The following is an 18,296-nucleotide window of genomic DNA, read 5'->3' as shown; positions in this document are numbered from 1 at the left end:
GTACAGCCCAGTCATTCCAAAAGCGTGATTCAAAAATCACTGACCTCGGGCTAGCCACACGTACCACATAAACACATCTCAGATGGAATACAATAGCTTGTCCATAAATCCAGAAACTAAGTTATTTCTGACATGCATGCACAGGAACGGCATATGGCAACTCTAGATAGTTTACTCCCAAAGAGAAGGAGGAAGAGATGAGGCCTGGGAGGGTGAGTCTGTATCATTTCATTTCTCTTAGTATGTGGTATTTTACCCCACACCACTGTCCTGTTGTGATATGCCATCCAAAATATTCCCAGCAGCTAGACATAGCAGCTTTTGCTTGTTGGCTAGTACTCATGAGGTCAAGGAAGAGGATCAGAAGTTCAAGGACATCCTCAGCTACAAGGCAAGTTGAAGCCAGTCTGGGCTACATGGAAAAAAATAAAATAAAAACTAAAATCTTTCTCATAGGATTACTTTTTTGGGAGTGCGGGCACTGGTTTAGAGCACACATGAACAGCTCCTAAATCCCTAAAGAGCACAAAGGGAGATTTCTTCATAAAATAACAGTCCACATATAACAGTGTGAGAAACGATTATTACAAAGATCTGTTCAAACAAAACGCAAGGCCGTCTGCAAGAAAGAGATGAAAAGGAGAGAGACGAAGGGGCAGATTTTCCTTTCGACTCTCACCCCACACATCTGCTTCTCTTTGAGACTGATGGGAATTTCTTTCCAGAACAGTGACAGGGAGCCCAGAGCAGAGAGAGACCCACGAGGAATCTGTTGTGAGAGGTGGACAGCTGAAAAGCTTACTTCTAAGATGGGGAGGAAGGCTCTGGAATACTAACACTGGGGACTTCACTATAGTAAGGACGATGTTCATAAGGGAGGTTCTCACCAGATTGAAGCTGGGTATTCTTAGGGAGAGATCACCATTTAGCTTCCAAAGCTGTTTCTGCTCAAGGGGAATGGGGGGGGGGGGGCAGGCCCAAGTGTTTGTGATGCCGCCGGTTCATTTATAATTCTCTTTGTTCAATCTTGGCAGCCACCCTCCTGAGCATTAGGGTGAAGTCTAGCACCCCGCCAAAAATACCAGCATTGCGACTGATGTGTGATTCAAAAAAGCTGTCAAAATGAGCACTCCAAAAGGAATGAGTCACAGGCCCGGCCAGGCAGGCTAATATTTTTGTAGCATTTTATAATCCTTTTCATCTGGGCTGTCTTGGGGAGGGGGGTATTATGTTCTTTCATGTAATTCTAAGCTAAGTGCTTCAATAAGTGTGCAAGGGGCGTGACAGAACGGGTTCATACCTTCATTATGGAAATGCAAAACTTACACACACACACACACACACACACACACACACACTAAGCCCATGCAATTTTTAAAATTTAAATTTAAACTCAAAAATTTTTTAAATTTTAAAACCCTCAAGGGCCTGAAAACAAAGCAATTGTTATCCAGTGCTCTACAGATGCTATCAAATATTCTTTTATCTTACTAACTCAAAAACAAAAGAAAACAAAAACCCTTTCAGCAGAAATGGCATTTAGCAGATAAGAAAAAAAAAAAAAGTGCATGTTCCTCGCCTAAGGGAATGAGGAGTGCACCTTCAGAAATTTCTAGACTACATTCTAGATGTTGGTGGTGTTTTCATTTGCCCTGGGTCAGTGGCCTTTGTTTTGTGAGCCTAGCTCTGCCTGATTCTGCGAGATTGTTAAGTCAGATATTGTTCCAAACATATTACTACAGAACATTCCGAGGAACACATGGCACCAAGTGACCAGGAAACTGCAACTCTAAGGTTTTTCCTTCTTTGCTTCCTAGGGCAAGTCCAGAAGACCATGTAGACACAAATCATACAATTTGGGAGGGGGGAAGGGACTACTGGAATTCAGAAAAAAATTAAAAATTCAAATGACTCCATCCATCTCAAAACGGAACTGGAGCCAAAGAAACCTTAGCACTAGAGTCTCCTCTGGTCCCGGACTTGTATGTTTTTGTGTGTGAGCTGGCTGCACACAGTCCAGAGTTCTACTGCTCCAGTTACAAAGATGCCCCGAAACGGGACAGACAGTGAAATTCCTGGCACTTGTTCTAACTGCACAAAGTACACCAAGTCAAGAAAAAAGCATATAATTAGAGGAGGTGTGTGTGTGTGTGTGTGTGTGTGTGTGTGTGTAGTTCTAGACATATGTACATAACAAAGTAGCAGAATAAATGTAATCTTGAGGCAGAAATAACAGCACAGCCTACCACCCATTCTCTTCTGGGCATTCTAGACCTCCTTCCCCACTTCCAAATTGTTGGTGTTTCCTTTTGTTTTATTTTGTTTGGGGGGTTGCTTTTCTTCTTTCTTTTTCCTTTCTCTTTAGTTTTGGTTTTTGATGCCAGGGTCTCATGAGTCCTAGGCTAGCCTCACTCTAGCAATGAACTTGAACTTCCAATGCCCCGCTTCTACAGCTCCACCTCCTGAAGGCTAAAGTTACACCTGGCTTGTGGAGTGTTAAGAATCAAACCCAGTTCTGTGTACATGCTAGGCAAGCCCTCTACCACATGAACTATATCACAAGTTCTACAAAGCCCGACTTGGAAGGTTAACACCAATTCAGAATTCTTACAAATAAGCTTTTTTAAAACTACAAGCTCTCTAGCAGAGTTGAGTGTGACCACTTAGCTCCTGCTGACACTTGCCACCTACAGGAGTGAGGCCCCAGCCGATCTGATCTCGGTCCAAGCACCTCAGCGGGAAAGCTCTCCCTGGTGTGAGCACCCCCCTCCCACCTTTTATTAACCACATTCTTCCAAGGTGTGGGCACAGAAAGACACACACCTGAAGCTTTAAATATTCAGACATAGAGCAAAACTCATGTCCTGAGGATTTCAACCAAATCAGTTGTGAATATTCATTGGCTTATACCTAAAATGTTCTGAATCTTTAACCCAAGCGTGTCCTTTTGTCCAGTGCATGACATACAGAATATATATAGCAACTCCATATGAATCCAACCATCTCCACAGCCACCTTCAGGAGAGGATATTTAAGTCACTTAACATCCCTGCTTCGTTTTTTACTTATTTTTATTTTCTGTGTATGGGTATTCTGCCTGTTTGTATGCATGTGAACCCCATTTGTGCCTGGTGCCCATGGAAGCCAGAAGAAAGCAAGAGATTCCCCTGGAAGTAGAGTCAGTGATGGTTGTGAGCCATTATGTGGGTGCTGGGAATCAAATCCAGGTCCTCTGGAAGAACAGCCTGTGCCCTCAACCACTAAAGCATCCTTCTGGGACCACCCTGCATCTTAGTTGTTCCTTATTTATAGAATTTGCTTTTTTAAAAATGTACAACTCTATCAACCAACCAAACCCCCCAGAGCTCCCAGGGACTAAACCACCAACCAAAGAGCACACATGGAGAGACCCATGGCTCCAGCCACATATGTAGCAGAGGATGGCATTATAGGGCATCAATAGGAGGAAACCCTTTAGTTCTGTAAAAGTTTGCCTCCCAATGTAGGGGAACGCCAGGGCAATGAGGTGGAAGTGGGTGGTTGGGAGTGGGGGCATCTTCATGGAAGCAAAGGTGAGGAGAGGGTATGGGAGAGGGAGGAAAGGGGATAACGTTTGAAATGTAAATACATAAAATAGCCAATAAAAAATATTTTTACAAAAGAAAAAGAACAAAATAATGTACAACTCCCAACATAAAACCAACTAATAATAAACAGTAAAAGTCTTTTTTTTCCACAAGGAAGTTCAAGTCTGTGGGTTATCACTGGAGGCTGAGTAAAAGGGCTTGCCACACAGCCCACAAGCGAACAACGCGGCCATTTTACGAGGGACAAAGACAAGGTTCCGAGACAGTTGTCTGAAAGAGAGCCTTGAGCGTGCCTTGGAAGACAACTGTTGCTAGAAAGAAAGCCAATTTGAGCACAATCTTTCCAGCCTCTTGCTATTTGAACAGTGGGCTGTGGCTTATTCATCCGGTTCTTATTTTATCTTTAATTATTTATAGAGGACATACAGTTACCATCGCTTCAGGACACACAACAAGATACAAAGAGGCTAGAAAGACCCTGGACCATCACAGGGACTCCGAATTCCTGTGAAGCATTGTTACAGCTGTGTTTTATCTCATATCCTCTTTGGGATTAGAAGTTGACTCACAACCTTGAGAACACAGCTTCATATGTAAAAGTGTGTCCCCATTTTCCACCCATATTCCTCAGTCACAGGTGAATTCCAGACTCTACAGCTGAGTGTCAAGTTTCCCTGGCATGCATATATATATATATACTTTCTCTAACAGCATCTCCTTTAGCAGATCTCAGAGGCCCAACCTTAACATGCACAAAATTATTTCCTGGAATCATTTCAATGAGGAATTATATATATATACTATACTTGAGTGGTCAACTTCGGGGATTGTAAGGATAATTTTAACCAGACACAAATTTTATTTTTAACTTCATCTGTATAAACTTTCTGTATGTTCCCTGAAATATATTAGTTTTATTGAAGAAATCTTTTAAAAAATCAACAGGGGAAGAATCGGGGCCAGATACTAGAAATTAAAGTAATAATACAATTTCTACCTGGAATGCCCAGGCCCACATGTGGTTTCAAAGAGATGAACTCTATACCACTCTAAGCCTACGCTTTCACCTAGGACAGTAACTCACACTAGCCTGCACCCCACTCCCAAGCCTGCCATGTTTAACGATCTAACACACTGACAAACATGAAATGATCATGACTTTACAAGTAACACAAACTTAACAAGCAGAACTGTTAGAAGACACAGGACAGCCAAAGCCGTGAACTCTTTCCTAAGCCTCCATCATGAGCCTCCACTGTCTGAAGCCCTGGAGAGTGACTGGCGGGTGTGTATATCCCACAGACCTGAGCGTGAAAGGAGAAACAAGATCACAGCCCTCTCCTTCAGCACGAGGGCTCTTTCCTCACACAGGGGCTATTTCATATCCACAGAGCTTTCTTGCAGAGATGATGCCACCTCATACTGCTCTATTTTTCTGCCCCACTGGTCTCCAGCACCTCAGCTGTCTCATGTCCTTGTCTGTATATCCTTCCATGTTTGGCTGGTGGCTGTCCTTCCCACTATGGCATAAACTCCTAGTTGATGGTACCTTGAGTCTGCCTCATTCAGCGTCCTCTAGTGCCAACAGGACCACCTAGCACACAGTGAGATCTCAATAAATTATTTGGACTGCCTGATTGAATAAGCCTATCTTAAACCATACTAAAAATGCACAGTCTAGAATAGTACAGGGTGAACAAGATCTCTGGGCTCTTAGAAGCATCTTCTGGCTCCCTTCCAAGGAAATCAAACACTGGGAATCCAGTACAGGTTTCTGTCTAACTTTCAGGGCTTAGTCAAACTATACTGCAACTATACTGATGATAAAAATCTCTGCATCAAGTTATATATAAGACAGACCCTGTAAATATATAAAGCAGCTATTACACAGAACAAAGAATGAGCAAGCATGCATTCAATGCACATTACAGTTAATTCAGAAACAACAACAACATGCTGTACCAGACAATAGGATGAAGCAGGTTCCCTTATCAGACTGGCCTGAGTTCAAATCCTGCCTCCATTTTTTGGTATCTGCCACTATCACTCTGAATCCCACCGTCCCATTAGTGAAAGGAAGATAGAAGGTTACTGGAAGGACTGTCAAAGGCACCTGCCATGATGCTCAGGAAGTAAGAAAGAATATAAGTGAGGAATGTAAGCATCACCTTTCCTTACAGTGGAATGTTTTCTGCAGTTTTAACACAACAGAATTGGATCACAAACTTTAGGTACAACAGTTTATAACTTCAAGTCTCACAGTCTCACCCGCCCCCAATCCACTTGCCTTGCTTCTTTAAAACCCTGATCGCCAGCCACAGCCACAGCCACAGCCACAGCCACAGCCACAGCCACAGCCACAGACGACAATCTGAAAGCATTCAGCAAAAAGACGCAGCTCATCCAAGGTGCTTCCCTTCAAACTCAACAAACAAACAAGAAAACCACCCCACACAGAACGCCCCACTCTGGACCCGTGCTACTCACTTGACTACCACATGCCACAAACCACACCCAGCTTAAAGACTGTGACAAACCACTGGTTGTCTCCTGCCATGTCCCATGCTGTCCCTGTCTACTCCTTAAGTCAAGGAGAACTTGATGACAACTTGTTATCTCTGGGCATGAGGTATTCTTGGGCACTAACTCAATCAAATGTCCCAGGGGATACAAGGTGAGTAAGAATCTGACAGTATCGCTTTAACACAAAGTCAAGTGTGAGCAGTTAACCGTCAGCTCCATGTGGTCTGCTCAGTGATAGGCTCCCAGGCAGCTACTGCAATTCTCGGTCTTCTTTCAGCCCACTGGGTTCCACAATCAGAGGGTCTGTGCTGGGACCCTCTCAAACCAGGCCCTGTGCTACAGAAGCAGTTGCCAGGACCTTGCCTTCCTGGAGCCCCAAAGCATGAAGAAGCAGATAAAACAAAGATGTAAACATACTACAAAGCCACGTCTACGGGCAGCCCCTGGGTGAACAGCCACACCTCACAAGGGTGCTATTTAACCAGAGCCTTGTGAGTAAGAGCTGATTCATAAAATAAAGAGATCAAAGCGAAGGGGATTGTTTTCCCACCTTCACCAAGCTGATACTGCCTGGAAGGGCACACAGAGAGAGTCAGGTTTCAGTGGAACTTTGAAGGCTAGGTGAACAAAGTCAGTAAGCAGGGAAGCTGAGGAATGTTTTCCACAGAGGAGAACCAATCAGTGGGGAAAGGTAACAAGGAAAAGTGAACAGGGACAAAGCAAGCTGCAAGTGAGGGCCTTGTAAGCAATGTGCAGGGAAGGCAGGTCTGACCTAAGTGTGGCCCCTTCGATGAAAAGTCTCTACGGAACGAAAGTTGGAAAGCAAAGTATGGAGCCTGACCTTTAACCACAAACACAACAGCTGAGAATTGGCCCTGCTGCACGCCTGAACTGGAAACTCAAGGGCCCTTTGGAAAGTAGGGTGGATGGTGTTTTGCTAGGGCAAACGTGAAGGAACGTTTGGCTGAAGTGGACACAGGTGAAAGACTAAGGCAGACTCCTGAATTAGCTGAAGCAGACACAGGTGAAAGGATGTTCTGCTAGAGCAAGCACGTGAAAGGTCACATGATGAAGGATTCCTTGCTAATGACACACATGTATCGGTTCGCCTTACACTGCATAGTTGAGCTGCATTTGTCGAGACCCCACAGAGAGAAACGCACGACAAAACTTCTGGTAGTGTGCTGCAGTTTCTTGCTGCTTCTTTGGGCTGATTGGCAGAGTGATGTCACCTGAGACAGACGTGTTGAGGCAAGATCCGTGAAGGACATGTGATGTTTGGAGGGTATAAATATCTATGAAGTGTTTGCAAATGGATCGAGCTGTTGCTGCTACCCTGTGAACTGAACTGCCTATTTCCAGACAACTCCCCACACCCTGCTCCGTATCCTTTCTTTCCTGCTACCTCTGGTTGGTGGGCTAAAAGGGAGGTTAAAGCATTTTTGAAACATCATCAAAAATCGGGGTTGTAAAAACTAAAGTTACACAAGCCTTAATCCCAGCACCTAGGAGACAGAGGTAGGTGGAGTTCAATGCCAGTCTTGTCTACATAATGAAGACAGCCAGGACTGTTACCCAGAGAAACCCTATCTGTAAAATTAAAATAAGAAAATGGCAGACCATGGAGCTCTGGAGTTGGACCCAATGTCCAGAATAAAATAATTGGGATTTGATGAGAAAAACCCATGAGATAAAGTTCACAGTCAGATCTTTCCATATTTCAAGAGTCATCAACAAGGACAGTAACAAAAATAAAATAAAGTCACAGGCTAGAATCATAGCTTAGGAGGGATACCAGAAACCATGAGGCTGTGAATGCCTAACTGCAGGGACTGAAGCCCCAGCTGCACTTGCTGTCTTTCACTTTGTAAATCCTCTCCATACATGCTCTGTTCCATGAGCACAAATCAAAATGTCCTCTTTCAGGATTAGGAGAAGCCGGACACTGACATACACACACCTCTGAAGTGACTTCTGTCCATACTGCAGAATGCTGCTTCTCCTGGCGAGCACAATCCTGTGCTCAGCTCTCCCCCACCTAAGGGTGGCCACTAAGAACAGGCTCAGGGTTAGGCTGGCTAGGGGACACGGAGTCAGACTTGGCTTGAGCATCTGAGGGATAAGAATCTGAGTCCTGATCTAGGAGTTGTGATACAATGACAGGGTTCGGTCTAAAAGAGATTTTCCCATAAATGATTAGACAATACCATCCCAACAAACGTACCCCACTTTTTGTATTTCAAGACAGGGTTTCTCTTTGTAGCTTTGGCTATCCTGGAACACCATAGACCAGGCTATCTCATGAGTGCTAGGATTAAACACATATTTCAACATTGCCTGACACCAAAACCATTTTTAAAAGCTTTCCATTAGCAATAGAAAAATCAATCTTGGGAAGTCTGATAATTATCATAAACTGAAAAAAAAGAAAGAAAGCAGGTGGCTGATATTCATGGACTACATCTTTATTTTTTTTTAATTTATTTTTTTTGAACTACATCTTTAAATGAGGGTTGATTTACAGATGATTCAAGATCTCTAAGCCAAACCAATGCTCTCCAAGAGAAGGTGCCCTGACACTTAAACATTCTACTAAAAAAGGTCGCTAGAAGGCAAGCAGGAGCTTTTAAAAGCTCAGGAGGCCACGCAGTGAGTGCTCCAGGTTTATACCTGGAAGGTCTGATTAGTGGGCAGCAGACAAGTTGATGGCACCTCGGCCCTAACACATCAGGGCTGCACTGCTTTCTAGGTCAACCATAAAGAGGAAAAGTCCACGGAAATAACAAATCCCTACTAATCAGGACACTGTGACCAAAATGAGAAAGTTCTCTCAAGACATCAGCAATGCTGGCCATCCCAGAAGCCAAAAGGGCCACAAAGGCAACCCAGCCATTGAGATCCTCATCTGACTCACTGCTCCGTGTTCTTAGTTCCCTAGAGTTCAGAAACAAGATGTTTGGTAGCGTTGACCTCGCTGGACAAATTGGATGCTTCCATAATGCAAATAGGTTCATCCAATATCCAGCCCCTACCACTGGTTACCATCATGCTTTCTCCTATAGGAAGGGAAAGTAAACAGGGTCTAATAAAGTCAGTGAGGGCTGCAGTGTGGCTCCGTTGGCTGGGCGATATGAATCCCAACACTCTGGAGGTGGCCAGAGGTTTATCGTTGTTCCTATAGTCCGCTCGAGGGAAGCCTGAACTACAGAATCTCCAGCGAAGAAAGGATATCGGGTGACGGGGAGAGGGAGGGAAATTGTTTCCAATTGTCAAAGTCATCTTGTCTACTTCCCTGAACAACAGCAAAATTATAATCTCTTAATAGCCCCATCCAAAATCCAGACCTTATTTTACTCGGTTCTCAATTACTGGAATGTTTTGGTCAAAAGAGAAAAAAAAATACCGGTATACATTTCCTTGGAAGAATTATATTTTTAGAGGAAAACAAGACAATAATTGTGTCTGTCCTCCCAATTTCAGAAACAGCGCATATGCTGCTCACAACTCAAACCACAAATGTGGACAATTAGGAGTAAGAGGAATGCCTATTTGCTTATGTTATAACTCATAAAGGGATAAGTAGACTCTAAGACTGAGAACAATCAGCTCATTCTTGACCTCGGATCCTATTTATCTTTCTATTCTCAAAGCTAATTGCTTATATAAGTATGCCAATTTGCCTTGATTATAGGATTCTTAATAAATGAATGTTGTTTACATTTCACAAGTGTATTTGAATTTCACTCCAGGAAGCCAAGCTCATCAACTCTTTGTAAGTAGTGAAGCCAGAGATCAAAGCAAATGGCCTGCATTGAATCAACCACAGAGAGGCTCGAGCAAGGCTGTGGTGACTTATACCTCCTCCACTCCAGAAGTCACCGAGAGTCACTGCTCCATGCTACACCATGGGGTGGACAGCCTTCTCTGCAAGTGTCCACTCTGGTCACCTCACAGCCGTTTCTGAAGTTAATAATTCTACCACTCAACAGGTCCGTATTGTGATCTTCTGGTATTTTTGCATCTTCTTGCTTTGGGTTGAATCAGATATCCATCTTTAGGGTTGTTTTTGTTGTGTTGTGTTGTTTTCTCCCTTAACATTGCCAAGCATCCGCTGTTCAAGTAGGTGAGAACAAAATGATGATGAAGCCCCTCCAAAAACCCTGAGTCCAAAGTCTGGAGACACAGTGCCTGCTGCCCCAGAGGGTGGGACTCCATGACCCACTCTAAAAGAGGTTCTTTGCCAAGCATCAAGACCTTGACCTCATCTTCTCTCTCAAGGCCACCCAGTGTGCTCTTTAACAACTTCCTACTTTGTTCCTAAGAGAATCCCAGGTACCAGTGTCTTCCACAAAGGAGACAAACATCTATATAATCAGTGCCCGGGTTTCGGGTTTGTTTGGGTTGTTTTTGAGGGTGGGGTGAGGGTCTCCTATTCTCGGGCTGCCTTCTAACTTAATATATAGCCAAGGTTGACTCTGACCTTCCGGTCCTCCAGCCTCTTCACCCCCAGTGCTGATAGGACAAGCATGGACAACCATGCCCTTAGGCGGTGCTGGGTATCAAACCCAGGGTTTCATGCATGCTAAGCAAGAACTCTATCAGCCAAGCTAAATTCTAGGCTCATGCTTCTTGCTTCCTGACACCTGTGCTGTCTGAGTCTTTTGGGCACAGTTTTTTATAAAGCAATGTGTTTCCACAGGAAATGTGGATCTAAGCATTTTTCCTTTTTTGAGCCCAATAAGGATTTTCAAGAAGCACTTCCCCAGCTCTCAGGGGGTTACAGCTCTGTGTGTACAATCTGCAGGTTTGTACATTCACCTCAAGAAAAGCATCAACTGCTTGACTATGGAACCACCTGCTGTAACTTGGGGTGGGAAGGGTCTTCCTACCGCTGCATCTTTCACATGACTCGGTAACAGAATCTCAGTAAGGAAGTCTTGCTCAATTTTTTTTTTTTCTTTTTTGACAACTCTAAACCTTGGAACATTTCCCCATATTCTCACCCGAATTTTGGTCACTGATCCAGACCAGACAGCGGTTGTGTTGCTGTTTGTTTCGTTTTGCTTTTAGCTTTTGACACAGGGTCTCAACTGCATAGGTCAGGCTGTCCTCCACATTCTCCCCCCCCCCAACCCCCAGGTAATAGAACCACAGGTTTTCACCATCACACCGTTGAACTACACAATGTTCTGCTACAAGAGTTCAACCCTAATGTCAAATGGGACAAAGGATCACAATGCACTAAGTTCCATTTCAAGGTGCTGTAACTTGTCTCAACTATTTTAAAATCTGTGCCAAACTTAATTCCCATCCACAAACAAGGAGACTCATGGACTATTATGCATCCCCAAGCTGTTATAAGGGTTGACTCCAGAAAGTAGTAGTACTGCTTCCAAAGACAGGGCTTTTCTGCTAGATGATAGGCCACCGCAGAAACAAATTCTTCTTTGAGGTTACCCACACAATTTACATTATTGGGAGGCTGTCACAGGCTCCAAACACTCAGAATGCACTTTGCTATCTCAGGGGGAAGGCACACACGTTCATAACGGTGGTAGGAATAGCTCAAAACAACCGTGTCGGTTGTAGGGAGAAGGGGCACAGTTCCAGGGAGCTGCCGCCCAGGGTGAAACTGCAATGTCTCAAAGTGACAACACCTGCCCCTTCCACACGCTCTTCCCCCCTCACAACAGGGGAAAGGCTATGAGAAAACAAGCAGGAGTGAGAAATGGCTGCACTACACTCCCCACCCCCCCCCCAAAACCATCTTCTCTACAGACCTCGCCCAGGTACTTCCCTTAAAGTGGGAACCAAACTAAACCGATGAAACCTGACCTTACCCATCCCCCTCCCAGAAGTGCGTGCACGCATTCAACTGACAGTTGGCTCTTTTCTCTGGTTTGCTAAATCCTACGTTTTCCAACCTCTACCTTCCAAAATCTGCCAGGGAAGGAAAGCTGAGGAATACACGGGTGGCCCAATTAAGGTTTTATCTCCATGCCTGGACATACGAAAGGGGAGCAGGTGCCAGGCATCTAAAGGACAGCCTCAAACACACCTCACCATGTCACTGCTGAAGACTTAACTGCCAGGTTCTAAGTTCGTTCTTGCTTTTGGTTTTGTGTTTACTGGCCTTCCCCAGGCCCTTTTCTCCCCAGCCGCTCACTTGAGAAATCCTGATGTTAGAAGGAAGACATCCCAATCTGGTTAAAATCACAGGTTGGTGACTCAATAACCACAACCTCAGGCGATCAGTATTAATGCTGGTGGCCAGACTGCAGGGCATGAAAAGCATGTCAACTTGAGCAATATCGGGGTACAGTCGGCACTCAAAAGTCCTCCCAACTCCTTCCTGAGCTAAGTGACTAAATCCACTCTCGGGAGGGGGAAAAAGGGAAAAGGAAACGGACTCAAGTGAATCTGACACTAAAGTAGTTCATTACTGCATCCTCTTACTATCTGCTCAGAGATACACGATACAACAGACATCCAGGCAACTATGTCAGAGGACTCCCATCAGCCTGGTCCCTGAAGTTCAAAGAATCCTCAAGACAGCGACAAGCGCCTCCACAAAGGTGCCAGATGACTTATATTCTGCATTTGTAAACAGTGACTGATAGTGGAAAGCAAACAATATTATGGGGTGCCTAAAGGAAAATTGGTGTTTCTGGATTGAAACCCACGAAGAACTGCTTTCACAGTACCATATTTGAATATGAAGGATAAAGGACTTGCTTGTGCATGACCCCAAGGACTAGACAATGCTGAGTAAATGAAACAGAGCCACATGGACATGTAATCACATACGCATGGGACCAAGTAGGACAGCTTGATGTTACCTATAAATGTATATATCAAAGACTGAAGTAGATAACTCGTAACTTAAGACACTTGCACTGAAGAGTCTAACAGAAACATGGTAGGTGTTGGATCCTATGCAGCCACACAAATGAAGATACATTCCAACTAATATCTACCAGGAAGGTAAAGATGGTCACACAACAGTTCTAACGAACACTGAGTCAGTCCTTTTCTTAAACATTAATTTGCATCTTATATTATAGCGATTCTGAATAAAACCCAGAGAGGGAATAACTTTCCTTACAAGGATTAAACTCTTAAAATGTGAATCCAAACATCAATATTAGTTATTTATAGGAAGTTTTAAAATTTGGATCTTCTGATCTTAATTCAGTGGTTGGGCCATTTACATACAATAGTTTTTTAGATGTAAAGACTTATTCCATCTAAGCTGCTCGGGGTAAAGGGTACAGTCACTGAGCAGATTTATAATCTCTGTGAAATAAGATGGACTCCTGTCACTTTAATTTTTATTTACTCCACCAAAGGTTTTAAATATTCTAGAGCTGGAGGTTGGGAGGAATTGTTTTCCTAGCCTGAAACAGCTTGTTAATTATTTATGTAAGTCATTCTTACAATGGGGTGTTTGTACCCTTTTCTGCACAATATAAATCTAGTTTTCCTCCTAAAATCCCTTGTGGTCTTTATTATGTAAGAAGACAAACCAGATCTGGAGTGGGGGCATCTATAAGCTCAGCACTCAGGCGGCTAAGGTAGGTGAACAACAAGTTTTAGGCCAGCCTGGGAACAGAGCAAGGCAGAGGTGCTAAGAGACCTGGCCAAAATAATGCCAACATGATTCTCATTGCTCAAGAATGGGGGGAGGGGGAAATCACACAAACACACACACACACACACACACACACACACACACACACACACACACACACGGTGGGGGGGAGCAAACATGGAACGTGTGTGTGTGTGTGTCTGTGTGTGTGTAAGAAGACTACCAAACAAAAATCTCTCCTAAATCTTGTCCTTCAATCTTAATCTCAAAAATTACACACTCCTGATGCCTCCAGCAACTCCTGAAAATGAAAGAAAACCGAAGTGGGAAAAGCCTGAAGGAGGACCCTGCAGGGTGACTGGCTCTGGGAGGCTTCCCTTTAAACTGTTTCAGGATAGCAAGTGGAGCTTAGACTGAGAAAGCAGACAGCAACAGTGAATCCCTAACAGAGGGAAGCCAAACACCTTGTAACTACACACAAAAAAAGTCAGCACATGTTGTGTCTTTGTTTTCTGTTTGAGAAACTCAGTATACTCTTGAACAGCTTGCAAAACAATTGCATCCAGCAAACTGTGTGACACTCCGGAGGGAAAGTAGCCACCACAAACACAGGACACCCCCCCAGGAGCCTGGGATTTACAATCATAAAAGTCTTACAGACTCACTTTGTGACCTGCTAGACTCAACGGGAGCACAAATCCGCCATGTTAATGAAGGGGCATTATTTTCCTAAAGATTAATTTATACCATGTGTTATTAATCAGCAGAGTAACTGAAAGCTCATGCAAAAAATGTTCTCCCAGTTGAGTGGAACTTAATTACATTATTGTTATTAGCATGGTTGCTGCATGACAGCCTCCCTGTTGTCACTGGCTGCCCAACTCTAAGTGTTCACACACACACACACACACACACACACACACACACACGGGCTGACAGACACACAACACCACACTATGAAGGGTAAAAACCCAGAGCCAGAAGGTTGCAGCCCCGTCTGTCAGGAGCAGTTTTTTTCCCGGAGAAACACCGTTTGTCTCTGGAAAGTCGGGTCAAGTGTGCACCAGACTGCCTTGAGAAGTAATTAAGCGTAGGCTGTTTCATTTCACAGCGTCCCATCTTGCATAACGTGGGAGCAGCTGTGGGAGATCACAGGCGATGCAAAGCAAAACAGGCAGCCACATCTTTCCCCCCCATGTTCTCAGCAATTTCCAGGGGGCCTAAGGGGGCTGCGAAGAGCTGCAGCCTCTGTGCTCCCTGAGCGGATCTGCCATCCAGACCGAATACTTCTCAGTACCAAAGCAGCCCCCTTTCAAGAGATGAAGAAAGGCAGCTTCAACTTCCCACTCAACGTTCTAATCTCAGAAAACCAACTTTTGATCCAGGGCTTGAGAACTCTCGCAAAGTTCTTAAGTTACATGCCAAAATTCATTCAGGTAGACACAGGAGTTGGCAGCTCCATCACAAGTTCCTCTGGCTCTGGCTGCCCCCTTGTCTTGCATGGATTTAGGAAAAAAGAAACAGTGTTAAGTCTAGGAGCCAGGCGTCCGTCCACCCCACCCCCCCCACCCTCATTTCCTTCCCAACATCCCCTTAAGAGAAGGTGGGATCTTAAAACTTGAGAATCCAGGAACCAACTGTACTTGGGACGCTCTCCGGGGCAAGGGAAAAGGCGTCACACCCTTTTGAGCTCACAGCAAGGCAGACTCCGATTGGGAAGGGCCCCGAAACTTAGTCCCAAAAGGAAATGGAGAGAGAGGATTCCAGTCTTTGAGAAGCTGGAACGGGAAGGCTGAGAGAAGCGGGATGCGGGAGGGAGCCATGGAGTCAGCTGAAGGAACTGGGGTCGCCCGTGTAGTCAGGACGGCTCTTAACACGTCCCAGCCAAACTGCACATTTTTGTGGTTTAAGATTTAAGACCAAAGGGAATACACTGAGGTTCTCCCCCGCCCGGGGCGCTTCTCCCCCCCCCCCCCCCCACGTCTAGATTTCAGATGCCTCCTCCTCGCGGAGGGACCCGGGCGCCACTCAGCTGCCGGCCTGCTCGTTCTCTTTCTGGGGAGCTGTCCATCTGCCCAGCCGCGAGGTCCACCCTCCAAGTTCGGCCGACCGAGTGCGGGCGCGGCGCCTGCGGCCAGCCACCTGCGCGCGTCTGCAGCAGACCCCGCAGGCCCAGAGCTGGGCGTCCAGGGGATGCTACACAGAGGGTCGGGATCGGCTTGGTTGCTTTTCATTCTTTGAACAAAAAGCTTTAGCGGCCCGTCCCTCACTCCTCCCGGGCCAACCTTCCCTTCACACCCACGCTGCACCTCCCGACACACGCGCTGCGAGGTGCCGCTCCCGCCAGACAATGGGTTCGTGGCCGGCGGGGTAGCCCGGCCCGAGCTCCTCTCCCCATCCCAGGTCCCCTGGAGAGCGCAAGGAGAGAGACAGAGAGGAGCGAGGCAGGGAGCCCACAATGCGGAAGGTGTAAGCCTCGCCCTCAGGACCCGAGGAGCCGGGTCATCGGCGCCGCCTGCCCCACAGGGACCCCGCGCCCGGCCGCAGCGTACTCACCAGCACGACGGCAAAGCGCTCCTCCAGTTCACCTGGCTCGGGCATCGGCAGCTTCAATGGCACGTTGTGCGCCCTGAAATCAGTCTGCTGCGAGTCCATGCTCCCCGCGTTGCCCATGTCGGCTGCTTGCCGGAGCCCCGGCTGGCTCCGGGCCCCTTGCGTCCGCGTCCAAAATGCCCACAGCCCCGGGCGCTCGGCTCCCGCCCTCCGCCGCGTCCCGGCTAGTGCTCAGCGCACGCCGCTCCCTAGCAGAGTTCCGAACCCAGCTGGTCCCCGGCCGCCCTCATGCTCCCCGCCGCCCCGGCGCCGCCCCGGCCTCTCTGCTTCGCGAGGGGTCTGCAGGGCGCTGGGCGCCGATCCGCATGGTGCTCCCGCCGCCCCCGCCGGCGCCCTCGGCCGCTTGCGAGCTCCTGTCCGTTCGCCTCTCGCCCCGGCCGCAGCGGCGCTGACACCTCAGCCCCGGCCCCACAGCGAGCGGACGATCGCGTACGGCTGGCCGACACAATGCCCCCTCTCGGCCCCCGCCCCCGGCCCGGCTCCGCCCACCCGCCCCGCGGACTGCCGGGACGCGTAGTTTCGGCCCAAACCGGCCACGCGCAGAAACCGCGCGCGCTCCTGGAGGGCCGCGCTGTGGTTGGGGTGCTTGCAGCAAACGCAAGCTGGACGCCGTGAGAGGTGGCTTTTGTCGCTTTTGTCCTGATCTCTCTCACTCCAACGGTTTAAAGGCCTGCGTTAAATCTGACATTTCGGCACATTTGAAGAATGAATGAATGACTCCAGTCAATCATTAAACTCGTGACTTAAGTTTCAGAAGAGTCTAACCCTGTGAAAGAATCTAGTTAAATAGGGAACCCCCACTAAAGGTATTGGCAATGCCCAACTTCACAAACTGAAGGTGGAGACGTAGAACGGGTTCTTCAGCATCTACACAGCACGGTCTTTGATCCGATTGCATGTTTTATAAAGAAATGGGTGATTTATAGTATTACGAGTTTTTTTTTACAGGAATTTAATCCAAAATAAACAATTCAAAGCAAGTAACTATTTTGCATGCACTGGGTAAACCGAGGCACGAGGGTGATCTTTGACTGTACCCATCCTTCCAAAGCAGATTTGCACCAAGTGTTTCACAGAGAATATAGGGCTCAACTCTGTCCCTCTGAACTTAACTAGCTGTTCGGAATGCTTGGAAATGCAGTTACACATGACTTTAGCCAGCTGCCCTTGCTATAAAATTCAAGCGCCGGCAGATTGCTAGGCGAACTTTCGATTAAAGTTACTCATACCTTGAGTTCTGCCTGGAATCAGAATCTCCCTAAACTGAGAGATGGAGCCGGAGAAGGTGTGGTGCTATGCAGCTTGGGCTGTCATCTTATTCTGTTTATTTCAAAGGCATTAGTGTTTTGTTTGCATGTGTATCTATAAGAGGGTATCAGGACTCCCTAGAACTAGCACTACAGACCATTGTGATCTGCCCGAGTGCTGGGAATTGAACCCAGGTCCTTTAGAAGAGCAGCCAGTGCTCATTTCTCTAACCCTGGGCTATCTTCATAAGAAAGCAAGTAAATTTGGTAAATTTACCAGTTATATGGAAATGTCAAGAGCCTCAACTTTTCTGTAGTAGCTATGAATACCTGGGCTCATGGCCCCTGCTACTGTGCCTCCAAGGAGTGTGATCTTCAGATTATTGCTTAACTTTTCTGTGCCTACATTTCATCATCTAAGAAAGTCTTTCTTACAAGGTTGGATGAAGTTTCAACAGATCTGTACTGTTGAGATAAAGAACTCAGAATAATAGTGTGGCTATGCACCACTGTCACCATGATAATCTTCATCATTTTGTTGATCTCAGTACTTTCTATTCATGCCTTCATAGTTATGATGGTTGATGTTATGTTTGTTTTAATTAAGTAGACTGGACTAAATGATACCCAGAAAGCTTATTTTAAAACAAAATAAAGAAACAATATTTCTGAGTGTGTGTATTTCATTTAATAGTCTTAGTTTAAAAAAAAAAATTGAACTTCACCACTGCAGAA

The 18,296-nt window shown here is 46.0% G+C and overlaps 1 protein-coding gene across 2 annotated transcripts in view; it reads right to left on the bottom strand.

The window, feature by feature from the left end:
- The window catches only part of FMNL2 (formin like 2), a 259,204-nt gene extending 242,536 nt beyond the window's left edge, over positions 1-16,668 (bottom strand). For both annotated transcript variants that reach the window (XM_080927503.1, XM_080927502.1), the window contains exon 1: positions 16,258-16,668. In XM_080927503.1, the coding sequence (XP_080783629.1) occupies positions 16,258-16,374 (117 nt within the window). In that variant the 5' untranslated portion in view covers positions 16,375-16,668. The remainder of the gene's footprint in view (positions 1-16,257) is intronic.
- Between the last annotated feature and the right edge of the window lie 1,628 nt (positions 16,669-18,296).

This window comes from Micromys minutus, assembly GCF_963924665.1.
Source record: "Micromys minutus genome assembly, chromosome: 13".
Classification (NCBI taxonomy): Eukaryota; Metazoa; Chordata; class Mammalia; order Rodentia; family Muridae; genus Micromys; species Micromys minutus.
The sequence above is the reverse complement of the archived record's forward strand: the minus strand, read 5'-3'. Positions and strand labels throughout refer to the sequence as shown.